This window comes from Barbatula barbatula, assembly GCF_947034865.1.
Source record: "Barbatula barbatula genome assembly, chromosome: 12".
Classification (NCBI taxonomy): Eukaryota; Metazoa; Chordata; class Actinopteri; order Cypriniformes; family Nemacheilidae; genus Barbatula; species Barbatula barbatula.
In genome coordinates this window covers 15,680,446-15,707,864 of record NC_136775.1, presented here as the reverse complement: position 1 = coordinate 15,707,864, position 27,419 = coordinate 15,680,446, and the positions used below count along the sequence as shown (strand labels likewise).

General features: G+C 40.4%; 2 protein-coding genes across 2 annotated transcripts in view; both read right to left on the bottom strand.

Moving 5' to 3' along the window:
* Positions 1-480, bottom strand: part of LOC306902009 (carboxypeptidase Q-like) — a 36,994-nt gene extending 36,514 nt beyond the window's left edge. The window contains exon 1 of the mRNA XM_079470272.1: positions 411-480. The gene's annotated coding sequence lies outside the window, so the exon portion shown is untranslated. The remainder of the gene's footprint in view (positions 1-410) is intronic.
* A 1,252-nt stretch (positions 481-1,732) lies between these two features.
* On the bottom strand, positions 1,733-25,923 carry LOC306902043 (syndecan-2-A-like). Its single transcript, XM_079470325.1, has 5 exons — positions 25,642-25,923; positions 6,264-6,369; positions 4,576-4,757; positions 4,120-4,252; positions 1,733-3,244 (listed from the first exon to the last, which is right to left on the bottom strand). Exons 1-5 carry the CDS (start codon positions 25,699-25,701, stop codon positions 3,081-3,083), a joined length of 645 nt encoding a protein of 214 aa, XP_079326451.1. The 5' UTR covers positions 25,702-25,923; the 3' UTR covers positions 1,733-3,080.
* Positions 25,924-27,419: the final 1,496 nt, after the last annotated feature.

The window sequence follows — 27,419 nt, the reverse complement described above, 5'->3', positions numbered from 1 at the left end:
AAAGAATCTCCCTTTCACGGGTTACTTTTAATTTTCTTAAATAGTCCCTGAAATGCAGTCTAACTAGTTATAAGTTACTTCCTGGACTGTTTTATAAAGCAGATTGTTTTCCTCTAACTTGTGTCATTTAGAGCAAAGATATTGGAGTCGATACGAAAACATCTGTTTAAGTAAACGCCATTTATTCAACAAATCATGCACGTGACATTCACACGTATCAATATTAATCGAATATTATCACCACATAAACAAACAGCAAACTGCTTGATATTTATATACATATATATATATATATAATATAATATACGGGACTGAAATATCTAACTTTCGGATTTCAGGAAAATGAAGGCAATTGCATGTATGATTTAAATAAGTGATGTTTACCGACACTGTAAATAAACTGTACGTACCTTGAAAACGTCACGCACTCATGTGCCTACGGCATGCGCACAGGGACATTCGACAAAACGCGTTTGGAATTGAAACCATTAGCTTGGGACAATAGATGTCTAACATTGAATTTTGAACATCAAGAAAATGCAGAATGAATGTTTTTTTTTGCGATTGGTGTCCTTAGCATTTGAAGTCCCGTATCTCAAATAAATTCATTAACATTGAATTAGAAAACGATTCTGTTAAAATTATTATTAAACGGGGATATATTTTTATAGTTGATCAAAGAGTATTTTACATGTTGTATCTAGATTAAAGACACATCTTTTCAGCCAAGCATTCATTTAATGCAAATATGCCAAATAAACGGCCGGGAGACTGCTGACATATTATTTACTAGAATAATTTAACTTGTTATATTAACACCATGCAATGTGTTTGACCTCTTTTGTGCTTTTCGTCTTTTTCTTATTTTCCCCTGTAAAGCTGCTTTGGAACAATGCACATTGTGAAAAGCTCTATAGAAATTGAATTGAATTATGTGTCTAGTATAGTGTGGATTGTTACATCTATGCATTTCATAACAAATGTTATTAACAAATTTCTTAAAAAATAACATCAAAGCTTTGTCAGCCATTATAAGTGTGTATTTACAAATAACATTAGCTCATAGCTGAATATATAAAGACGATTAAAAAGTAAATAAAAAATACGTATTTGAAGAGGATACAATGTAAAAACTGTTGACATCTGTATGTTCACATCTTTTGGAAATATGGTCAAATAACAGAAAGAGACTGCAAATTTGCAGGATGGGTGTAAAAAAACACGTCATTTTACTTTACAAAAACTAGCAGCCTGAATATTACTGTTCTCACTGGATTTTAAACAGCATACAACTGTATTATTTTTGTATTAACGTTAGCATTTTTAGAAATATCTGACTAAATGCTTCATAACGAAGGTGCCCTTTCTGGAATGGAAAATGCATCTATGTGTATTGTATATACAGTATATTCATGCATACATCAACGAGTTAGACTGTCTGTATTGTACACTGGTGTTGTGACAACTACGTGTGAGATCCAGAAACAGTTTGTGTGGCATCTTGTGCGTTCAGTACACTTTCCTGTCACAGCTCTAACATCTAAGAACAAATCCCAGAGCAATCTTCTTCAGAGGTGTTACATTTCCACTATAGCTTGTGTTTGCAGGTCTGGAGAGAGAGTCGAGAGACAATTGGCATGCATGCGCGTGGTGACTTATCATGCACGCATGCATACACAGAGTCATAGAAAGGGATTTGTGTTCAGGTTGAAGTGCAAGAAGAACCATAATTAAAATACCATGAGAAAATGTTTATTCAGTAGTGTTTTGAAATACAATACTGTTTCTGTAATGTTGTGACATTATCACATTTCTCCAGTTCCAACTTTTAACATCGACCTGATGCACAAATGTCCTCAAATCCCTGTAGATCTGTTTCAGAACAGTAGGCACTTCAAGGGTTTCTAAAACATTTGTGAATATACATTTTCATAGATTTTAACTAACATATTACATATAATATGTAGTATATAAATAATTATATTCTATAAATTATCGTATATTAACATATACAGAGACGTCATCGACTAAATGGTCAGGTCTTGAAAGGAAATGCACATGGTAAGGAGAGAGTAAAAATGAGCACGTGTGGTCCACGCTATTATTCACCATCAATGTTACAAACACTCTTTGAGTCTTTGGAAGATCAGAGACATTCAGCAGAACATGAGAGAGTTCCTTTTAAAATCCGCTTCCACGCAAAGGATAGTATTGTGAAAGAAAAAGGGCCTTCATTAAGTGATTCGGTCAACAGTGAGCTTTGAAATGTGTCGATTGGAAACATGGGTGGGCATATAAATCAGTAATACTGCCATCTTTCACTTTAACTCATGAACATTCTGTGCAACCTACCAAACTTGTACAATACTTCATCTAAAAACACTCAAGGAAAGATGCTTTTCTCTAACTATGGGGTACGGTAGAATTTGAACTTTCAGGGACTTCAACACTGTACCCATTACAATAGAAAAATAAAATACATGAAATGACAAAACATGTCAAAACATAAAGGCTGTGTTATTTTTTTTGGAATGCTTTGATTATTGGCCAGACAAAATTCAAACATTCATGTTGACAGAAAAGAACCAAAGATTATGGCACACAGAAGAAAGCACGTGTTTACAAAAACAAAGAAAGATTTTCCATCCGCGCTGAGATGAAAACTTAATTATTAATAAAGTCAACATTGAGATCATAAGTTACTGAAATGTATTCAGTGAAAAATTAAAGGTATCAGATAGAGCACATTTATAACCCTTAATGTCCATCTCTGAATTGTCTTGTTCTTCAACATAACATACGTCTACTGTTACAAAGCAGTCAATGACTATAACCTGCGAAGAAATGACTTTCAGACATTTGTATTGTAACAAACGAAAATCATAGAAAAAAATGTTTGCCATTTTTGATCCCAAAACAGAAAATACAAGCCTTGGTTGGCTTTGTGAAGCAAAATTACTTTTTGTTACATGTTTGAAATAAGTACAGGCTCCCCGTAAAAACATCTCTTCAAGGTGCAACCGACTCAGGTTATTCTTGGAGAGGAGATGGTTGTCATAAGGAAGTTACTGATTGGTCATTCAGGCATAGAACTCTTTACTCGGAGCCTTCTGATAGGCTGAGATGGGCGGCTTGCGGTCTCCGAGGTCATAGCTACCCTCATCCTTCTTTCTCATACGGTACACCAGGAGGAGGATGAGGAAGATGGCAAACAGGAAGCCAATCACTCCGCCGGCTATAACAGCTGTACATGGAATGGAAGAACGACACAAAGACGTCAGACAAATAACAAGCATTTCTTTTCACAACAAGCATATCCAAAACTAGAAAGAGGTTGTTTACATCGAGAAAAAAAACAAGTTATGGTAATGTGTCACAATTTATCCATTAGAACAGAAGTTGCACTGTCTTTATATTTTGATAAGAGTTGCCTTTTGTAAACCATCGTGAAACTTTTGCCTTTTTTTCGTACACATAAGTGCATTATTGTAATGTGTGTTGCACAATGTGTGATGCTTTTATAAACTGGGTTGCATTGTATAACCCATAAGTCAACTGTGGTAACCGACTGACAGATTTTGTTGGGAACAGGAACGTTGTTTGAATTTACTACGCTAAATAATGAACTGGAATATGCATTGCTCATGTTATTTGAAGATCTTTCGCAGAACCAAAGAAATCATTTACCAATTTACATAAGGGCAGTGCAGATGAAAGTTATAATTGGATTTTTAATTAGTTTTAAGTTTTCAGATTTTCAGTTTTGGACCCCACTGTGTATATTGCGTGCGTGTAAAAGTAGAATGATGTCAATAATTTCATTAAACATACAGTATAAACACATGTGTATTATTAAAATTTGTACTATATTATCTACACTCTTAAAATGGATGTGTTCATTTGAACACATTGTTTTGTGTTATTTATTTAACACGTGTACTTTCAACACACATTCTATTGATTTTTAACAGTTGTGTTAAAAGTTACACAAACTGTGTTGTCCCAAGAAATAACACGTAGATGTGTTCAACTGTTTTTAGAGTGTATATATCTGTTTAAATGCTACAAAAAAATGACGCTAACACACAAGAAATGTTTTCTGCTACATTTTCATCGTACCTGCCAGCACTTCTGTCCTCTGGAAGAGATTTTCTGTGCGAACCTCATGCAGTTGGTCAGCATCTTGTACAGCACTCGGTGAGCTAGTGGCTTCAACAGTGACCTGGGGCTTTTCTGTCTGATATTCGGAAATCTGAGAGAGAGAGAGAGAGAGAGAGAGAGAGAGAGACATTCAAATTGCTGACAGAGAAAAAAAACATTGCACTTGTAGAAAGTGTCAGAAAAAGTGATGAGATCCGATAACAAGATGGAAGGATCTAACATAACTGCGATATTCAGTAAAACTGTAGGAGACAGCATATTAGTGGATGAGTCAAACAGGTGCAATATCGGGAAAATTACAAGCTGTCAAAGTTTTGCAGACTGTGCAGGTTAAGGTTGCAGTGGGTGTCAGTTTAATGCTTTGATAGTGTCAGAATCAGTTGCAATCCAGCTGAAACGGTCGAGCAATCGCACCTCTGTTTCCAGGTCCGTGTCAATGAACGTCTCGATGTCGATTCTTTCCACGTCTCTGGACGTCGAGGATTCCAGACTGGGGCTGCTGGTGTAGAAAGGCTCCTGTGTGGAACCTGCATTGAATTCTGGGTACTGCACATTTACTGCGGAAGTATCCTCATCATCGTCTGTATCACTGAAACCTAAGACACCAGTGAGAGATCAAGAAGTGAGATTGGACTGCTATATATTCATGCAATATAGTTCTAAATGTGCCGCATCTTTACAGTCTTATGAGACTAAAATAAGATCCTGATGGTCTGAGCTTTACTTTTGTGTATTTCAGCTTCTCTCTCTCTTTCTCTCGGACTTTCAATTCTGTATGAATGCGATGATACAAAATGAGAAAGCTGATTCTTGCTCTGCTCTCTAAAAGCGTTTCCAGGAGAGACGGATGAATTACATAAAATGTATGAATATTGCAGCGGTTCTCTCCATTTTGGGCTGTAATTGTGCCAGGTACAAGACACAGAGGTAGTGCAGTAAGAGGCTGAGAAATGAGTGATTAATAATGAAGGGCGCCTTTATGCAGCAGACATCTGCTGGGTGACCGCGTGGTCTTGGCTGACCGCGTACGACCGCAGGTGAAACATCTGTCCACTCACAGGATGGGTGGCATTGTGTAGCAACCACCTAGAAGCTTTTCCATTACCACCACATGGCTCAGCCTTCACATCACATCAGGCACAACCTAACAAGCACTCTTTAAATACTTTATTTCAGGATTTTTCTTGCCCTTTTTGTGAATGGCATGTCAAACAGCAGATGCCAGGCTAATATACTGCAGTGTTCATGTTGTGGCATTTGAAATGATTATTTTCACCATAAGGTGAACTAGACTAGATTAATGAAAATGTTAGAGAAGCCTGCAGATGCAAAACGTACTGTTCTATGTGGTTGCCAGGTCAATGTTATGTGGTTGCTAGGGTGTTTTTAACACAGAGATATTGCTTAATGTCATCCTCAAATCTCTATAATATGTAACTTTTTATGCATAGGCCAACGTGTACAATATCAAATTTATGAATCTCTATTGATCTTTTATAGATCTTGGTGTTTATGGTGCAATAACCGATGTTTACAGTTAACACAATTTCACAAAAATATCACATATATGTACAATCTCATTCATACATTGTAGTACGATATGCTTTCGCACCAGAGATGGTTAGGTTTAGGGGTGGGCCTGGGGGAGGGCTTTAGTGTGTTTTTTCGAATAATTGTAAGTTTTTGTTATTTAATTCACATTGTACAAATTTATACGAATTAACCACCTTGTGAAATAGTTACTATTTCCTGTAGGATTAGGTTGATAAGGTTTTGTAAATGCTCAAATAAACATGAACTACGATTGATGAACTAAGTACTTAATGCATTAAACTAAAATACCAACTTATTTTAAAGTGTCACCAAAAACTTTTAACTTTATTCTATGTTATCATACATTATATGGAAAATGAACATTTGAGTCTGATTGCTACGAAAAATGACAAGTGTGTAGAGTTTCCGTATGTGCCATTTAATATGAATATTTTTGTATTAAATGTACAAAAATCAGCAGAAACAATATAAATAATATTAACAACAAGTAATATTACTAATTTAAAATACGGGGCTGTTTTGAAATCGGTGACATTGACCATCCTTACCAGATCCTGAACCAGAGGTGAAGTCATCATCATCTAAAGGGTAGTCACCGGACTGCTGACCATCCAGATACAGATCATCAGCTGGGGACTGACCTGAGACCAGCACCTAGTACACACATGAAATAAACAAATAGTTTAATAAGCCTAATACAGGACACTTTCACAGACAACACCAAACACACATGTATTTCCAGAAAAAATAGATTTAGGTGTTATCTTATTTATGGAAGAAATCCTGACATTTTAACTTAACAGAAATGTAGGGAGCAGGGAGCTAGTGATATGAAATAGTATCGATTTCCGAGTCCAGACACAACACAGTATTAACAAAACGTATTTCTTCTTGCCATGAGAATATCAATACGATATTGTTTTCCCCACCCCAACATCTTTCCTACTTGTACATTTGCATATCACAGAAAACCAAATTTTCCATTTCAAAACAACACAAATCCTGGATGACTGTGTTTTACGCTGAAGACCTTAAGAACCAAAACGCCTTCCCAAGGTTCCTCCCATCTCCGTTTCCCTGGAAACTACCTCAAAGAAAAGTAATGTTACATTTCTTCCCTCAGGAGCAAACTCTCTTAAAGCTCTCTGACCCACTAAAATGGTGCTAAAAATCGAAAAGTGAGCATCTGCCATTCCTCCGCACACGGCACGGCTAACAAAAGGTTTATCGCTCCGAAGCAATGCTTCATGGTTGACGGGGGAGCAGACACGCTTCAGCACACAAATGCGGGGGGCTATCATTGTTGTCAGGACAGAGGGGCCGATGGAGCTGTACGGCAATTTCCAAAAACCTGTGACCCTTTCTGTTCTTGGCGTGTCGATTCTCACATCCTACAATAACCTCACAGATTGCTCCGTTCACGCACGCACAGGCTCAGCCGTCTCTGATCTTTTCGGTCCATGTTAACCCTTCTGATAATCACAAAGCGCAGCCGACAAACGGCAGGGGCAATAACATCAGGCCATGCTTCCTGCACAATTGCGCGATTGTACACGTTTCTTATAATTCAGAGGCCGAACAAATCAAATATCGCATGAAAGCACCAATACACTGTGTGTGTGTTTGATTAAAGAGCAGAGATGGGAATGGATATTGTGTGTTATCCGAATCCCTTCTGTTTGCTCGGCTGATAAATAATGAAACTCAGGTGATAAGGTTCATTTTATGGCGGTCAGTCACTCGTGCAGGATAAAAAACACCCAGGAGATCAGAGAGAGAGAGAGAGAGAGAGAGAGAGAGAGAGAGAGAGAGAGAGAGGTTGAGAAGGCGGTGGCTTCAAAGACTATACAATAGCAGCGGGTGCTGTTTTCAGAGCCACTGAGGAGGAGAGATTAAACGGGGCTTGAAAAGCCAATGGGAGACTAAATAAAGCCATAGAAGAGGCAAAGCTTGTGATCAGCCATAGGTCCTGCCCGGGACACCTCAAACATATAGTGACATCTGTTTGAATCCACACAGTCTTCATGGCCTTCTCACAACAGCAAAGGTCATCGTGAGGCCATCTCTGATCATCGTGAGAAATACACAGCAAGACGCCATTCGGAAATCCCTTAAAACATACAACAAGTCAACTTCAATGACATCGGGAAATAGAAAAGAAACATCCTTTTTTGCATCCACTTAAAGAATAAACTATTACTAGGTAGTATAAGTAGTATTACTATTACTACTATTGCAATGGTTGGCAATAACTTAATGATTTCCATATTTCAAAAAGTTAAAGATAAAGTTTGAGGTCGATGCAAATAGTAGAGAAACGGGTCGATTTTAATATCATTTGATTTATTTTACAAACTTTATCACATACTGAATACTAAGATGTGTGCAAGCAAATGAGCATATCGTGCAGCCCTCATTTTTTATATTTTCTCAAATTTGCTTTGTTTGTCACAAAGTGTTGTGGTCATTGCTAGGGTCACTGCTATGTGGTTGCTAGGGTCACCGCTATGTGGTTGTAATAGTGTTCTGCGTGGTTGCTTACTGAACGTTCATAACTAAAGGTCTCTTTTGTGTCCTTATTTGCAAGTCCATTCAAGTTTCTATTAGATTCATTGTATTGCTTGCTGTAAAATGAACTATAGAGAAAAGCCAAATGTCAAAGCATGTTAAGGTAAATGAAGATTTCGAGAATTTGTGTGTCATCGTTACCTAATCTGCTTTTCTGTGCACGGATTTTGGTTCCCGAGGCACCCTGAGATCTTCACACCCATGCGTTTCATAAAACTGGCTTTAATGAATGGCTATTATGATTTCGGAAGCTCCCTAGAAATGCCTACGGTTTCATTGAATGGAAATGCTCAGAAGAGTCACAAGGAAACTACAGCAGGTGGACGAATCGAATCTCAGATTTCACGCTGAAGTCACTTTATTTTTTTACCATGATGACAGCCATTAAAGAGAAAAGGGAGAGAGAGACAGCGAGGGAAAAGTGTGTTGGATCAAATCTCTCATTCCAAAACAAACTCCTGTCAGCCATATGAAGGTGAGAGCCACATTCCAGAGTTCCCGGGCTGTAGCACAAGCGCTGTATTGTGTAAAGCTCTAAGTCCCTCTCTTTCAGCCTCTGCCAATGATACCGCTGGACAGGAAACTCTAAAACTTACAACCAGCTCACTCTTCTCCCTCAAACAGCCTTGCCAAGCGACCCAGCACTCCGCGTCTCTCCCTCCCTCTCTCTCTCTCTCTCTCTCTCTCAGCACACCGTCACCAACTCATAGGTCACACACGGTGTCCAGTCGGCTGCACACAGCTGCCAAGTAACAAAGTTTAAAGTGGGGAGCTGAAGAACTAACACATACGCTGGATCTGGCAAGCGGATGTCTGAAGAACACAAAAGGAAAACATTTACTGCTGACCAGACAGGAAATAACAAGGCAAAAATATTTAAACACAGCCATGCCAGAAAATCTCTACTTATTAATATGATTTTAAATCTCCTTCGTGCAGGGAAGGATAGTTATAACGCTAAATGCTAGTGGCATATGTCCAGGTGGCACTGTCTGTCTTGTCTAAACACCATGTGGAAACCTGCTTCCTCATGACTGCTAAGATTGCAGGTACATTTTCATCAACAACGTCTGACTTAATAATAACTGTGGATATCTGCTATCCGGTATCTGGGCAGAAAAGTAGTTCTCGCGTGCATGGCAGTCTTTGTCTAGATGCCAGTTAAACGTAGTTACATTTTAGATGGTAATATGACATTATTAAACGATTTAAAGGTCCAGTGTGTAGTTTTGGAAATGATCCATTGATGGAAATGCAATATAATATACATAGGCTTGTCTTCAGAGGTGTATACAGAGCTTACACAGTGACGCGTTATGTTTTTATAAACAGGTCCCCAGCCGTCGTAGTGTTTCGAAAGGGAGCGGTTGGTTGCAATTCGCAACCTTGCCACTAGATATTAATGACTAGACCTTTAACACATTTACTATATAATGTGGTGTTTTAAATATCGGGTAACACACAGTTTCCACACAATCTCATATTAATCTTGAGTACCTATACAGTAGTGTTGTATGCGTCGTATCTTCGAAGATTATTTAGTTCGATCACATTTATAAAAGAGAGATACAGCTGTACGATTATTTCCGGAAAAAGACGAGCTGCTGGAGGCCGGCAGCGGGACGGAAGCACAGCACGAGCACAAAATACATCATCGCATTATCGTGTTTTCTTTTACATCAAGTATTTTGAAAAAGTTTCTCAGTGGTTTTGTGTCCATACAATATAAGTCAATGGAGCCATTGTCATCAAAATATCTTCAATTCAGAGATATCTTTTCTGTAGCTCAGTGGTAAGGTTGTGGGTTCGATCCCAGGGATTGCAGATACCTATGTATAAATGTATAGGATAATGCAATGTAAGTCGCTTTGGATAAAAGCGTCTGCCAAATGCGTAAATGTAAATCTTCTTTCATTGCCCTTTTTGAGTGGACTATCCCTTCAAACCCCTGGAGTTAATTGGAGGACTGTAATGATGGATATTTTTGTTAGGACTCTGTCCTTCCTGTCTCGAGCTTTCAAGCTCCCTGGGCAGAGTCATGACATTGCTACGTCTTTCGGGTTTCTGTTGTGTTATGTGTGGAGACATGTGGCTTTATGTTGTTACGTGATGCCACGTGTCTTCCTGTTATGTCTCTCAGCCCCACCCTCCTATCTCTGGTAATTTCTTAAGGGTTTCATTCCCATCGTCTGTTTTGGTGTTTCACTTTAATTAGGGTTTTATTCCCATCAGCTGTCACCACTCTCCCCATGTAATCACTCCTCGTTAGTGTCTCCCTTTATATGGTCTCAGTTTCTCTCTGTTCAGTGTTGGTGCATTGTCTTTATCTACTGTCTTATATCTATTGTCTCTATGTCCAACACTGATGTCTTGCGTGCACAGTATTATCACCCTATTATTGGATTACCTGGTTCCTGTTTACAGTTTGTTAACTTATTATTTTCACTTTTCTAGAGACTTTGTTTTCTAGTGTTTGTTTTGAAAGTCTTTTCTTTGTGCTGGTTTTCCCCATTGCGGGTGTTTTATTTAATAAATCTTTCTTGTTAACCCTTCGTCTGCCTGCATCTGGGTTCTGTCCAAAGCCATTTCGTGACAGAATGCACCAACCCATAAGAACCCAGCAGGCGGCGATTTTCCCTGCAAGGCCTCGCCAGCCTGGTCCGCTCTCCAGCATTCGCCAGGGGAACTTGGACCGGGACGAGTACCTGGACAGGTTCCTGGAAGCCGCAGTGGAGGAGCTCTTCGGGGAGGAAGAGGTGACGGCGGCGTTCAACAGCGGACTGAGGGTCCCCCTATCGCCTGCGGAGATGAGGAGGCTGAGACCGCTTGGCTTCGAGGGTGTTCTCCAGTTCGCCATGAGCCGACCGGAGCCCAGTGTCTCCGTCTGTCCGAGGTTGTCTTCTCCGTTGGGTCCCATCCCCGAGGATCACACCCTGGAGCTTGGGGTGGTGACCACCACCGCACCATCAGCCTCGGACCCTGCAACCTCTTCACCACCTACCAGTCTTCAGGGCAAGCGTGGAAGGAGAGAGTCCTGGGGGTCCTCTTCGGAGGCCTCCAACGCGGAGCCAGCCCCGTCCTTCACCTCCTTCCTCCAGCCGACTACCAGGAGATTGGCTCGGCAGAAGAGGAAGAGGCAACGGAGGGGGGCACGTAACCCAGCCCAGCCGGCGCTCCTGCCGGTTCTCCAGCTGGGTTCACAGCCAGCGATCCAGCAGGCGTCCAGACCTGCCTCTCCGCAGGTTTCCAGACCTGCCTCTCCGCAGGTTTCCAGACCTGCCTCTCCGCAGGCGTCAGCACCTGCCTCTCAGCAGGCGTCAGGACCTGCCTCTCAGCAGGCGTCAGGACCTGCCTCTCAGCAGGCGTCAGGACCTGCCTCTCAGCAGGCGTCAGGACCTGCCTCTCAGCAGGCGTCAGGACCTGCCTCTCAGCAGGCGTCAGGACCTGCCTCTCAGCAGGCGTCAGGACCTGCCTCTCAGCAGGCGTCAGGACCTGCCTTTCCGCAGGCGTCAGGACCTGCCTTTCCGCAGGCGTCCGGACCTGCCCTTCCGCAGGCGTCCGGACCTGCCCTTCCGCAGGCGTCCGGACCTGCCCTTCCGCAGGCGTCCGGACCTGCCCTTCCGCAGGCGGCCGGACCTGCCCTTCAGCAGGCGGCCGGACCTGCCCTTCCGCAGGCATCAGGACCTGCCCTTCCGCAGGCATCAGGACCTGCCCTTCCGCAGGCATCAGGACCTGCCCTTCCGCAGGCGTCCAGACCTGCCCATCCGCAGGCATCCAGACCTGTCCTTCCGCAGGCGGACTTCCAGCCGGTGCCTCAGCCAGTTCTCCGGCCGGCATCACCTCAAACTTTTTTCCCCCTTGGACACACACCTCTCCCTAGCCTTTTCAAGTCCCCGCCGGTCTCGTCCGGTTGTTTCAAGTCCCCGCCGGTCTCGTCCGGTTGTTTCAAGTCCCCGCCGGTCTCGTCCGGTTGTTTCAAGTCCTCGCCGGTCTCGTCCGGTTGTTTCAAGTCCCCGCCGGTCTCGTCCGGTTGTTTCAAGTCCCCGCCGGTCTCGTCCGGTTGTTTCAAGTCCCCGCCGGTCTCGTCCGGTTGTTTCAAGTCCCCGCCGGTCTCGTCCGGTTGTTTCAAATCCCCGCCGGTCTCGTCCGGTTGTTTCAAGTCTCCTCAACCTGTCCCACCCTTTTCTGGTGTCCCCAAGGTTTGGCCTCCCATTCCCCCACCCCCCCTCCCATGTTTGTTGTTTTTGTTGACCCACCCGAACCCCTTCATAGCCTCCCTTATGTTCCCTTTAGTTTGTTCTGTGTTGTGCTTGTGGTGTTTGTCTTTGTGCTTTTGTGTTTTGGCCCGCTGAGGTTTCTCCCTTGAGACGCCATGGGGCGTTTCTGGGGGCGGGGGTAATGTTAGGACTCTGTCCTTCCTGTCTCGAGCTTTCAAGCTCCCTGGGCAGAGTCATGACATTGCTACGTCTTTCGGGTTTCTGTTGTGTTATGTGTGGAGACATGTGGCTTTATGTTGTTACGTGATGCCACGTGTCTTCCTGTTATGTCTCTCAGCCCCACCCTCCTATCTCTGGTAATTTCTTAAGGGTTTCATTCCCATCGTCTGTTTTGGTGTTTCACTTTAATTAGGGTTTTATTCCCATCAGCTGTCACCACTCTCCCCATGTAATCACTCCTCGTTAGTGTCTCCCTTTATATGGTCTCAGTTTCTCTCTGTTCAGTGTTGGTGCATTGTCTTTATCTACTGTCTTATATCTATTGTCTCTATGTCCAACACTGATGTCTTGCGTGCACAGTATTATCACCCTATTATTGGATTACCTGGTTCCTGTTTACAGTTTGTTAACTTATTATTTTCACTTTTCTAGAGACTTTGTTTTCTAGTGTTTGTTTTGAAAGTCTTTTCTTTGTGCTGGTTTTCCCCATTGCGGGTGTTTTATTTAATAAATCTTTCTTGTTAACCCTTCGTCTGCCTGCATCTGGGTTCTGTCCAAAGCCATTTCGTGACAATTTTATTATAAATTTATATCATATCTAAGTACTAATAAGGAATAGTACAACTAACTAACTATTTGTTCATTTTTATATTAAATAAACACTTTTCCAGGTAATATCAAGCTCTGAGATATTTTATTGGATAGAAATTTTGAGTTTTTGTGAGCGGAAGGGGGGCCTTTGAACATTGTTTAATACATTGTAGGGCCTCGGAGTCAAAAGGTTGAGAATATTATGAGGGTAAATAAATGATTATTTGAAATTTCATTTCTGGGTGAAATGTGCCTTTAAAGGAGCAATGTGGAGATCTTAGCATCATCTAGCGGTTTAGAGCGAATATAAGCGGCAGTCCCAGTGCCGCCCCGGCATCCCTCCTCCTCCCCATCGCCTCCTACTTTGCTCGTATCCTTCCAACGGGGGGTTAAAGTGATGGTTCACAGAAAAAAGTAAAATGTCATCGTGCAAAACCTTTCTTTCTCCGGCAGAACAGAAAATATATATATTTTTTAAAGGTGGTAACCGAACAGCACTTCGGCAATTCACTGTATATTGTACACTCAAAAAATTATTTTTAGGTTGTTTGTTTTACAGTACGTAATCAATATAGTTTAATATAACACATTTGTATGGGTTTCTTGTTCAAACACAATTCCAATGTGTTATAGTGACATAAATAGGCTTCTCTTTGACAACTGAGTCCATTTGTGTTGTGACAACATGAATCATTTTCATTGACTTACTGCAGTTAATAACATTATTCGAAATTTCTTCCTTTGTGTTCTGCAAACGAGTGACAGGTTTGAAATGACATGAGGTGACAAGATGATCAATCGATGTGAAATGTATCGTAATCGTCAATTTTGGCCTTCATCGATTACAAAAACAAAATAATCGAGGTAAACGATTATTGTGCCGCATTCCATTTTGCAAGGATCCTCTCTTTTCTTGTAGTATAAATCCAGAGCGCACCCTTTTCTTTACAGCGGTTCAGCTTACTTTTCAGTTAATGTTTAAAAGCCAAGTTTTTTTTATTTTATATGTTGTTTTAAAGGTTAATAAGTAATCGTGTTAAATAATCGGGATCTCAATATTGGCCAAAATAATAAATGACACAGATCATAATCAAGCAGCCCTAATGAACCATGTCATCATTTTCAATTTTTTGGTGAACTATCAAATTAAGCTTGGAGCCGGTGACGAGCCTGGGGTTTGAGCGCCCTTCGAGGACAGCAAGCCAAGCCCACAGCGATGGTCATAATTATAGGTAAAGTTCATGCAATCAGTGAATAAATCATCTAAAGAGCAGCGGTTATAGAATCAAGTTTGGGAAAAGGACTAGAGCCAAACAGAAATGAAAGGAAGTCCGGAAACCGCCAGTTTAGCGACTCAATTCAAGATGCAGGAGACAAAGCAGGTTATTTGTAGCAGCTGAGTGAAGGCGAGGTTCACACAGGCAAGCTAATATGATTATGACACTCCGAACGGCCCCTTTACACATTCCAGACTGCTTTCGCTTCCTTTAATGTAATCTGAATATGAAGCAGACTGCTGTGTTTCCTTTGAAATTCCTTTTCATGCCCCTGAGGCCTGCCTGTGTAATTTCACATCGTCTGCCACTCCTCTTCAGCTGGAGGAAAACACTGCGTGTCTTTCCGAGTTCAGATTCACACCTATTACACAATGATGCCATAATGCCACCATCTCTCCCGCTGGAAAACACGTCTGCTCTGCTCAACAGAGTGAACTAACCATAGGTTCTGTGCATATAGTTTGACGTCAAGAGTCTTCTTTAAATTGTATCATTTTAACTAAAAGACATTATTACCTTTATGTATGTAACACATTGTAATGGAGTCAGTAAAAGCCACTCCATTCAACTGTACATTTATAGGGATAGTTTTCAAAATGGAATATTCTGTCATTTTTTACTCACCTTCGAGTTGTTCCAAATCTGTATATTTCTTTGTTCTGATGAACACGGAGAAAGATATTTGGAAGAATGCTTATAACTAAGCAGTTCTTGGCCATCATTGACTGCCATAGTAGGAAATATTGCTTTGTAAATGTCTTTGTTCTGTTGAACACAAAAGAAGATCATTTGACGAATGTAGGACAGTTCTGGGGCACTATTGACTACCACTGTAATTTTGCCGCCTAGGGTTGTGCATGCGGTCCAAAAACAGTCTGGTTGCAAGCATTCGTCCAAATATCTTCCTGAAAATTTTCATTGTTGCTTGAACTATTCCTTTAACGCCAGTTTAATGTCTTTTTAAATCTCTGGCTTCTTTTAAACCCGGGTAACCCTGGGTCTCACACTTAATTTTGCATGAAATTTTAAAAGGGTCAGCTTCAAAAATAGCAGCGGCAGAGACGCTAACGTGTTGCTTTCAGTGTTCATGGGCCACTCACAGTCTGCTTACTGTCCGTCTGATGCGTAATGCACACATGGCCCATCAACCGATTCTCGCTCAGACAGACACTTTCTGTCTAACTGAGCTCTTCTCTGTGAGAATAAACTCTATATGACAATTAAAAGTCTGGCTATTTTGCAACAAACAATCAAATATAAAACAAACTGTGCTTTCCACATAAAAAAATGTCATGCATTTTGTACAGTACATTTGCAAAAATTTGCGCATGTTGTATTTAGGAACAGGGATCTTGGGGAAACATTAAAACTGTACTGCAGCGAAGGAAAATGTGTGCAGTTCCAGAGAAGTACATTTATGCATTTGACAAACAATTTTATCAAAAGCAACTTACATTGCATTATACTATACTATACAGAGCGCGTTTTGTTAATACGTTATCTCCTTTGCCAAATAGGCGAAAAAATAATGACATCTTAGTCAATTTCCGTAGTTCTTTGAAAGAGATGGGTGGAGTGAGCTGTTGGTTGCAATTTGCAACCTTACCGCTAGATGCCACTAAGATCTCCACATTGCTCCTTTAAAGGCACAGTTCACCCAGAAATGAAATTTCAAATAATCATTTATTTACCCTCATAATATTCCACAAATGTATGACTTTCTGTCTTCTGCAGAACACAAAAGAAGATATTTTGAAGAATGCTGACAACCAAACAACATTGGGCCTTATTGAGTTCCAATGTATGGACACGCATCCACCGAGACATTTCGAAAGGTTTTGAACATCACGAGGTTGAATAAGTGATCACAGAATTTTAGTTTTTGGGTGAACTATCCCTTTTAATGCTGCACACACAAGAACTGTGACGTGTTGATACTGTCATCCATATCATCTCACGTTTTCTAGCCTATTTATTTATTTTTTAAGCTATTCTGAATGTAACATTCAAATGGCGAGAGGGCAAAAAAGCAAGAGAAATTCAATAGAGAAATCTGAGTCACTCAATATTGTATTGAGCTTTGAAACGAATATGAATCCATTTTACAGCTCCGAAAGAAAACAAAAAAGAAGAGCAGAATGAGAAACCCAGCAAACAGTGGGGCGGCTGTGTAATGACTATTGGCTAATGAGTTGGATGTTGAAAGATGCAGATGTTCCTCTGTCTGCTCGTGTGTTCAGAGACACAAACTTTACAAAAGACAGCAAATGAAACAAAAAAACACCTTGAAATGGGAGAAAGGGCTTTTTAATCGTTCTCTGCTTGAGCGTATGATAACTGGAAGAGGAAAGGCTAATGAACGGCATTAAGACAAAGATTACGACCGTACGGCTTCAGACCTCATTTTATACAGATATTCATAACTAACGAAAAAAAACAAGTTATTATAGGCAAAAAGCACAGCATGATGCCATAAATGAAAGCAACCCTACTTGGGTCTGAAGTCATTTGAACATAAACCACACACACACATGCTCTGTTGTTAATCTGTGTGCGAGGCCTGTGTTATTAAAAGTCCGTCTGCATTTACATAGCAAAGTTGAGATGTTTTGCATGCTTGACTGCCAAACCTCGGACGCTTCCTTGCAATGCTTAGGTAGGATAGGCACTAGGTTTTACAGCTACTTGGTTTTGTCGAGCTTTTGTGCTTCAGACTGTATCTGTCAACTCAGAAGTCTGACCATGTGATTTGTGACCAGCGTAATGATCAGGTCTATTGGACACTGTGAGAACACAGCTGTGGCTTGATATCAACTCCAACCGACCGAGCTCTCAACGCACATGATATAATACACGACCAGCTGCAGACACTCAAAAACACACACGGGCTCGCAACATATGAGTGCTCACGAAGATAAAAACACCCACACAACACAACATCCATCAGGTTGCCATGACCGTCTGGAATAAACTGGACGGAGAGTGGAAACCTGGATGAATATGTCCATTCAGACCACAGGCATGTCTGGTATTCCTAAAATGCCTTCTCAAATACAGGTGCCGTCGAGAGGGGACGTGGAAAGGAGAGAAGCAAATAGAAAGAGAGGGATGAGAGTGAGCTCGCTGGAGTGAAAGAGATGAAAAGGAGGAGATGAAAGACACGGAGAGGGGAGATAAAAGGAAGATAATCTGTAGTCAATATACAGTACTCTTACAAATAGGACACAAACTAGGGCCTGAGACTTTGACTGAATAAAAACAATGACTTTTTAACTAAATGATCAGGGGAGGTGCTTAACCTTCGGAAAATGTTGTTTTAGGAGGTCAACCTGAATGTTGTACTATTTCATTTCAGACTAGGTTTGCCATTTGGGTTTAAACCCTTGGTCAAGATGCAGATTAAATCTTTGATTTGTTTGGTCATGTTTTTGTAGAAACCATACAATTAAAGGTATCACATAAAAATAGATCAGAACATGAATCGGAAAGGGTTGCAATTTGTCAGGTTACTTATGTATCATAAAATCTGTTCACTCGCTTTGCTGGAGACAATTTGGCTATGCTTAACCTGTACAGATAAGAAATATCCAACTTGACATATTAAATACAGCCTTGTGCAGCATGCGTCCATGTCTATCTGACTTAAACACGCTCATCACTACGCAACAGGAAGATTCATCTTGATGCATTTTTTTAATAATTAGAAATACAGATTTTCTAGGAAATATACATTGTAAAAAAATCCAGTTTAAAAGTGTAAATGTTTTTACAACTGGGGTGCCAGAAAAATACCATAAAATAATATTCGTTTGCGTTAATCTACTTGTTTTTCTTGTAAATCTGTCTTCTTCTGTAAAATAACTTTTTTTCACATAAAAATTAAAGTTTTCGTGGTTTTCTTGTAAAATTGCTCTTTTCTGTAGTTTGTTCTGAAAAATGTTTCTTACCGTAGAAAGAAACCGGTACAATTCTGTAAAATCACAGGTTTACTGCTTTGTTTGACTAGTAAAGTTTTGAATGGTAACTTAAAAATATAGGAGCCAATTTGGCTGGTGAGGGATAAAAGTAAAACTAGAAGTAATAGAAAACCAGCATTTGTGGATGCGGCACAAGCTCTGTGAGTTTAAGCGGTCTTTATATTGCAAATACGATGAGTTATAATGAAGCCTAATGGAAGAGGTGATGACCAAAAAGCTTGCATCTGAAGAACAGATGTAAACACACACCTACCTACAGGCAAATGGAAACATATTTGGATATAAGGGAACAGGAGGGTCTTTCTTTACAGAGTTCATCACCTGGTCACATATTTTAAGATGACGTCAAGGCACAACTTCTCACGCTGCATCACCGTAACATTTTTATACATTTCCCAAAGGCATCACAATTTCAACTTTTTTCAGTTTTCTCTTCTAATAAAACAAAAAGTAAATTAATGTGATTTGTAACTGATCCGCTAAGCTGAGCTAACACTTCAGCTGAAAACATAACACATACGCTATTAAGTATCATAAAGTCATAGCCTGACAGTACGATTTAATGATCTTTGGAAACCCAGAAGCATCTGACAAAGTGTCTTTCTGTAACCTACACCCAACTTGCGTTTTCTCATTTCTTCACACAGTATATACCATTGTGCCGGTGCACACCTGGGGCTCATGTGGCCTCTGCTCTGAAAGGTCCTCTGGGGGAGCTCAAGTAACCCAGTGGGTTATGAAGTGCACACCTGGTTATTCAGACCACTGATCTACGGCAAGAAACACACCTGAGCTCTAGCGTACAGTAAATCTGTACACGCGAACGGACGCTGAAACCTGAGCGCTCCACGGATGTGTAAATCTGTGGAAGTACGAAAGCCAATGAGATGTAATGCACTTAAATCACATTTATTACGAGATCTGTTGTAACGTGAGATGAAGACAGTCATAAAGAAAAAAGACAAGGCATGACTCTTAAAGGAACAGTTCGCCCAACATTAAAAAAGGGTGCTTTTAGTTACTTGCCGTGCTTGTGCTCATTCACACATGTCTACCGATGGCTTGATACATCGATTCTTGAGATGCCAAGCACGAGATAAAAGGATCATAAAACGGAAGAGATACGGTATTGACATGACAGCTACCAATGACTTTTTACAGCTAGACACTCGGCTACACTCCCCCGGTTGTGTTCAACAGAAGAAAGAAAGTCCTACAGGTTTGATGACAAGAAGTCAGTGAATGAAGATATGCTTTTTGTGTGATGTTATTCTTGCTTGACACCGCTTGACATCATGCAGTTAATCAGCACCTTGAAAAAGAGACTAATCTGAGCATCGAGCATCTAATTCTGAGCCGTGTTTCACTGTCTGACTTTTTCTCCGTCTGGCCTGCTGGATGAAGGCCAAACCAGCTCCCTCTGGATGGATAACTAGGCTCAAATTCAACCAGGCCTTATTTCCGTGGCGTCTGTCTTTCGTAGACTTCTTTCGTGTTTAAAAAAACTCGGTATGCCAGTATCAAACCAACTTTTGGGGAAAGATCTTAGGGTCCAAACTGTTTCCTGCATTCTATATGGTATTGTAGCAAAAAATAACAACTTTGTGGTAGAGTATTCATAAACACCGGAAATTACAAAAAGTTTTCTGTAGAACGTAAACAAGCCGGCTAAGAGACAGATCATTAGCTTTACTCCCGTCCCGAGCCTACCCTCCATCGCCTGCAGGTATTTACGTTTCAAGGATTGTTTGAAACAATTAATGCGGTTTGCTGGTTATTTACGTAAAAGGAGGTAAAGTGTTTTCTTTTGATTTGGCTTGTAGCTGTACACCCTGGGATAATGCATTACAGTTCTTTCAAGACGTTTTACTGAAATGTCAGAATCTTAAAACACAGGGAGCAGATCAGAGCTCAGAAACTCAGAGCAAAAAACCACAAAGAATGTAAAATGTCAAACGTTTGACCCAGCAAAGAAAGCTTGCTTCAAAAAATACGCTTTGAATTCAAAACAAGCTTTTTGCTAGATAAAAGTGGAGGAAAGTAGAAAGGGAAAGAGATGTGCAACTAAAAGCATAGATCGTGCTATTATATGTCAGTATAACCATTGACATTATGTAAAGGCTACATAAAAGCCTCACTATGTCACAGTATTTGTGTGTGGCGGTGGTCCTCGTCTGCATGCTACCATCTGCCTAAAAATTCACCCATTATTAGTATTATATTAGTATTTTTTATTTTATTTTTGGGGCAAAACATGACGGAATTCCACTTTTCCAAATCCTTGAATTGGTTTGCAGCATTCTAATGAAATGTGAACTGTTGTATGTAGACATTTAAATTCATATGAATGATGTTCAGAAAAGGAGGAACATTTTTAAAGTCCCCATGAAATCAAATGAACGTTTTTTGGCTTTAAGTATGAATGTGTTCGATTATAAAGAAAACCATACACTAGTGTGAGCCAGAACATTGACAACATTAGTATTTTAAAGATATAAGAATTCTAAACGTACAGTTTCTCTTTTCCACAAACACAGATCACTGATTTTTATGACATCATTCTGCCCTTCAGCTGTTCATCAGATTCCAGGCTGTGAGGTACAGCTATTGGATATATTAAAAGGGGGAGGAGCCACTCAGTACTTGCTGTTTCAGTGAAAATGCATCCGAGATAAACCACATTTCAAGATTTTCATTGGATCTTTTAGATGAAGTTAACATGTAGTAAAAACTGCCATATGTTCTTACAGTGTATCGAATGTTACTCCTTAAAATAAACAACATTCTTAAAAACTTATTTGGCATTTATTAACATTCAACATCGAAAATAATGAAGAGACCATTTTCAAATTTTCATTTAAACAGCATTTCTAGATATGTTGTGGCCAGTCCAGTGTGTGTTGGATTTCAATAAAATAAAACCTCAGTAGTGACAAAGTCATCCAACAGCAATGTGAAAGACTGACAGCATGACAAGACACATGAAAACTGTGATAAAAATCAAGGTTTTCACATTAAAAAAGTTCTACTTTTGCAAAGTACATGTTCAAATATTACTGTTTTATTGCTTGAAAGTAAAAATGATCTTGTTTTCTTCTCAGTATTTGAGGTCTGAAAAAATACTCTGCATCTTTTGTGTTATTTGGAACTGTTTTCCCTTTTAAATATATATTTATTTGGAATAGGATGATAGATGTATTGCTAGTAGTTCACAGACTGAATCAAAAAAGAGAATTTTACTAGGGTTGCACGTCAAACTTTTGAAATGGTCTCTTAATGTTTGTATAATGTGAAAATGTCATGTTTTTATAGTGAGGAGTACTGTATATACTTTCAGCTTAACATTTTTAAAATGACTTCTTTGTGGGTTATTGTATAATGTTGTTAACCAGTAGCCTAATAGATACAGTATGTAAGCACTGTTATGGCAAACACGTATTCAGGTCAGGTTTCCTTCTGGTTTGGAAACACCTACTTATGAGCCAATCAGGTCTCTGCCTACATATTTCACACATTATATACTTTTTTGTGAAATGTGTCGCTTAACATTGATATGAAAGAATTTGCAAAGTGGTTAACCGTTAACCATTCTGCAAGCTATTTATACAAAAGCGATTTTTTATAAACCCTGGGCATATGAAAGATTTCCAAATAGCTTGAAACACATGACAACATGAGGAAATGTTCTTAACAGTTGATGCAATTTTTGACTTTGCCCTTCTGAATCTGATAACAGCCCCTGGACCTTCTCTTTGTATTAAACAATAACAACTCTTGTCCATCTATTAAGATGCGTTAGGCCTTTTTAAATCTCCATGACATCATTGTACGTAAATATGGATTAAATTTGAAGATTAAGCCCAATAAAACAGTTGGATTCTTGGGCTAATAACTAAATGAACAGTATAACCCAGCTGTTCTCACACTTCCTCTGTTTACGACCATCGCCGCTAGTATTCAGCAACACAAGCTACTCCCACCGAGAGAGCACAGGAACATCTGCATCTTGTACATAAAACATCTGGCATTGGTGTTTCTGCATTCTGGACAAATGAAGCACATCCATCTAAGGGCTTCACGGAGGGCCGTGGACTCTCGCGTCCGGGCATTCCTCCGGAGCGGTGCAGACGGCGGGCTTATCTGTCTGCGGTATGCAGGTTCTGTTATGTCAACACGCTGGCATGTCATGGAAATACGCACCTATGGAACCATGAATCACTTTGGGGATGACAGTCTCCTCCCTGTTTTAGATGAGCTGTAACAATCACAGACACAAAAAACGTCCCCCTTCATCCTGATCTATTGACGTTCTATCGCTTCATGTACAAAGCATTATTTTGGAGAATGGAATTGTATGGCCCTCAGAGAATAATACGGCACCTTTAATAGCTGGCAAACTGAACCCACCTACACGACACTGATTGACGGCGTTCCCGAATAAGAGCTGTTTATAAAACCAACGGCGACAGACACATTCACTGAGCAAATTTGCCCAGCGTTAACGCTCTGTTTTGCAAAGTCTGTACGTAGATAGTAAATACAGATGTGTTTTCGGAAGCACCCCCACAACAGATGAGAATACCACATGCCACAGGCAGACACACTGCTCTTCTCGGTTGCTAAAATTGGTCTTGGGTAAAGATAAACAGTTCTCAGATGGGATTGTTGGTACATTCTTGAGCTCCCCTGCCTCGTGCATTACCATATCACAACATTGTGGGGGAATCATTTTGCAAAAAGTTATTATCAACCATCAACCTTTTTACATATTTTCATACAAATTATATTCTCACCATGATTAAGATGTAAAGTCCAATAAAGTGACTATAATTAAAACAGGCTTTAATGTTAGACTTAAGGGTGCTGGTGTTAGCTCTAAACAGATGCGCTCTTCTTAGGTTTATTAAGAGTTCTTTAGCAGTTCACACTGTGTGGGTTTACTGCTATGAGCTATTCACATGTTTTTTTCGCCATTTCTCTCTCCCTGTCTATATTACCATCTCGCTCGGCCCTCCCTCGCCTGTGTATTCTGTTTACTGTCATTACTGACCATTGCAGGATTCACCTCTAGGAAAGCCAAGAAAGCAGGGTGGCAGCAGACTCGCAGTGAATGCAACAAACGGTCTGGACACCCAGACGGAAAGATGGACAGAGAGAGAGAGAGGACATATAAGGTTTCTGCCTTCTCCTTCCCTCACAATCTGAAATCCCACAGCCGTCTGCTTTAAGAAAATGAAGAAAAATCTTTCTTTGAAAATGTTTTCCATTTGTTGGGCTAAAGAGGGAATCAGACGGTGACATCAGAGCTACATAATATGTGTGCTGAAGTTTTCCACAAGCACAACAACTTGACAATATTGCTGTTTCATGACTTCCTCTGTCAGGGATTGTTAATGTAGTCAGCACACGAACACTGTTTGGATACCGGGCTTACTGGAAAGGCACGCAGGTGTTCAAAGTGGGTGTGCATTTTACGTGTATGAATGAGACGCCAACACAGTCATATATCTGTCATAACATGTTGTCTAGACAATCGGCACTGTTTACGTTGTGTTACGATGAGGTCATTTTAAACGCTTAGAGCTATAGGTACACACTCGGGTCCCTAAAAGTACAGTTTTACGCCAGTGCTTGTCGGAAAGTAATCTGGTAATAAGAACACAACAATTGGCTCTTTTCCAAGTCAGACAAGACAATTTATGGATTTGGATCGAGCTATTCCTATTTTAGAGGAATGTTCCCTTCAGAGGAAGCGAAATCGAAGACCGAATGAAATGAATCGAGGAATTAAAAGCCTACGGGGAGGCACATATTGCCTTTTTTATATGCATATAATTACCTCCGAGAGTCATGAAATGAACTATTAACCCACTTTTTGGTTTAGATGAGACCAGACATAATGTCTAGAAAGATGTTGTGTTTCAAAATATATCGGTCAGTACTTAAATACCAATGGCCATTTATTTAACAGGAACCATTAGAACACAGATAAAACTACATATGGTGCAACTTGTTTGATCTTGTGGTCAAACTGAAGTATTTGTCAAACCTTGGCCAAGGTTAAAGAGAGAGAGCATATTCCAGTTTGTCCTGAAAACGCCCGAGTAGATGCTTTACTCGCTTTTAAATCAATAAAAAAAGTCTTTAATAACGTCCAAACGTCTTCCTGTAAAATCGTACCGATGGCCTGATGTGTGATGGTCTTCAGCGCAGTTTAAAGCGAAGGTAAATAACACGTTCTCATCCGTTTCCTGAAGCCACCTGTAAATAGCTTGACAGCACTTTTAAGGCAGTGTTGCAATTGGGAATCAATGTGCTGCAGTCTAGTTCACACACAGAATAGAGTCCGTCAGACCGAAATAATCTCCCTGATAAGGAGAATTGAGTTTATTTGTGGAAACCTAAACTCCCATAGTTGTCTTTAACAGCTCAGAGCTCCGAGACTCGAGTGTTATACTGCATTTTATTTGTGACACCGCAGTGGTTTTCAATGTCAGAATGAAGTCTGATTCAACTCATCTGGATTTTTACTGTGTACTGGTTGAGAAACCATCAGGATCTCTCAGGAGATCACGTTTCTTCAGCTGGTTGTAGTCTGATTTGTAGTCTCGAGTGGACGTATGAATGTACACTCAACAAAAAAAATACATTCTGACATGAAACTTCACATTTATTCAAGAAGACATTCTGTACAATATAAATAGTTAGATGTGTGTCACAGCTTTGACCCAATGTAAGCTGTTAGGCTACTAAACAATGCCAACAACATGTTTGTCCAAATGCATAGCTTTAGAAATGCCTAAAATGCTGACTAGGTAGGCTAACAAAGTTTTTGAGATTGTACATGTTTGAAGACCTAAGCATTCTCGCGTGCATCCCATACACAGTACTGCGGTGTCAGAATCTTTCATACTACTTCAATGACATGACCCTTGATTTACCAATACTGACAACAAAAATAAGTATACTGCAAAGACAGCAGTGGAGCACAGCGCATCCCAACTAGATTTCACATTTCGGTTTTTTACACCATCAAGAAAAGTAGATTCGCATAAAAACATCTCTGATCCAACTCACCCTGTCGCTGGAAAAGAAGAAAACAGCCGTGAATGTCAGGAGTATCCAAATGTTCCTCATTATTCCTCTTAAGAAGTCTTTAGCAAACAAACCGTGGATAACGCTCGTCTGTACTCCTACAAGCCCAACTGCGCTCTTCTTAAATAACTGATTTACCTTAAATAAATCCCGTTAACAGCTCTGAACAAAACCTCTGCTTTGCGTTTCCGAACCGAACTATTTAAAGAGTCTTGATGCGACGGTAAAGTCTTGGGTCCATGTGAGGCTGCGCTGTTTTGCCTCGGATAGAGGATGAGAAGGAGAGAGCGAGAGAGCGAGAGAGAGAGCGAGAGAGAGAGAGAGAGAGAGAGAGAGAGAGAGAGAGAGAGAGAGAGAGAGAGAGAGAGAGAGAGAGAGAGAGAGAGAGAGAGAGAGAGAGAGACAGAGAGAGAGAGACAGAGAGAGAGATAGAGAGAGAGAGAGAGAGACAGAGAGAGAGATAGAGAGAGAGAGAGAGAGAGAGAGAGAGAGAGAGAGAGAGAGAGACAGAGAGAGAGAGAGAGCGAGAGAGAGAGGGGCAAGACGGGGGAGGATTATTGCGTCACAGCTGACGAACACTTGGACAATAAGCGAAAACCTAGTAGCTACCAACCTAAAGCGTATATAAGACACAAGATAGTTTTGAGAGCCGAACAAAGCTAAATGTAACTATTTACACGGTAAGCCTACTAGCAAAATCACAGTCGGAGCCAATAATAAAGGGCACTTAACTTTACCTGTACACTAACCCTCTCTCTCTCTCCTCTCAACAGGTAGTGGTCTAGCTTTTGTTGAAACTAGTAACTTTGTATAAGCACTATTGCTCCTGTATGACATATCGCGTTTTGCTCCACGAAGTCGCTTTGGATAAAAGAGTCTGCTAAATGACTAAATGTAAATGTGTACAGTAGCCTACGCATGGCCGACTCGACTTCGCGATCATTTCCCAACTCCTGTTCTTCTCTTCCCCACGAAAAGTTTGTTGTCCGCGTCTCCACGTCCCGTCCCGTCTTTAATGGTCTTAAACGTCATTTGAGCCATTTAGGGTCAAACAATGAGATGTTTTATAGAATGTATCTTGAGAAATATACAAACGAGTTTTCCTATTACACGTGCGGGATATCAAAGAAGCAATGCATTATGGTGCCTTCCAAATTTTTAGTAGAAACTGAAAATCAGTGACATGTGAACTTGTCCATTATTGTTTAGAGGCAGAGGACAGAATTAGGCTAAACGGTTCATCTGACGCACCAGCATCACTGGTACGAAGGTAACATTCCGCTGTTTTGTTACAAATATAACTTTTAATGCATATATTAAATTATATTCACATTTTATCAATATTTATTGTGTTACATTTAATTACAACAACTGAAAATCATTTTGAGTGGGGTTTGTCTCCCCCAGCTGTTGTAACATGGCATGACAACACAACACCCACAGTATGAACGCTCTAAATCAGGGCTGTCCAAAGTCGGTCCTGGAGGGCCGGTGTCATGCAAAGTTTAGCTTCAACCCTAATCAAACACAGCTAAACCAGCTAATCAAGGTCTCTGTAGGCAGACTAGAAACTTCAAGACAGGTTGTTGAGCCAAGTTAGAGCTAAACTCTGCAGGACACCGGCCCTCCAGGACCGACTTTGGACAGCCCTGCTCTAAATGATCTTGCCTTATAATTTCATAAGCAGCATTGTTTCCTAGTTATAAAGTACTAATAATTTTTTTACTACAAATAGATAAAAAAAACATATTGAAAAATGC

Coding starts and splice junctions, on each gene's coding strand:
- LOC306902043 (XM_079470325.1), bottom strand. CDS start 25,701: ATGAGGAACATTTGGATACTCCTGACATTCACGGCTGTTTTCTTCTTT. Junction 6,370..25,641: donor TCTTCTTTTCCAGCGACAGG/GTGAGTTGGATC, acceptor TGTGTGTACTAG/GTGCTGGTCTCAGGTCAGTC. Junction 3,245..4,119: donor GAGGACAGAAGTGCTGGCAG/GTACGATGAAAA, acceptor TTCCATGTACAG/CTGTTATAGCCGGCGGAGTG.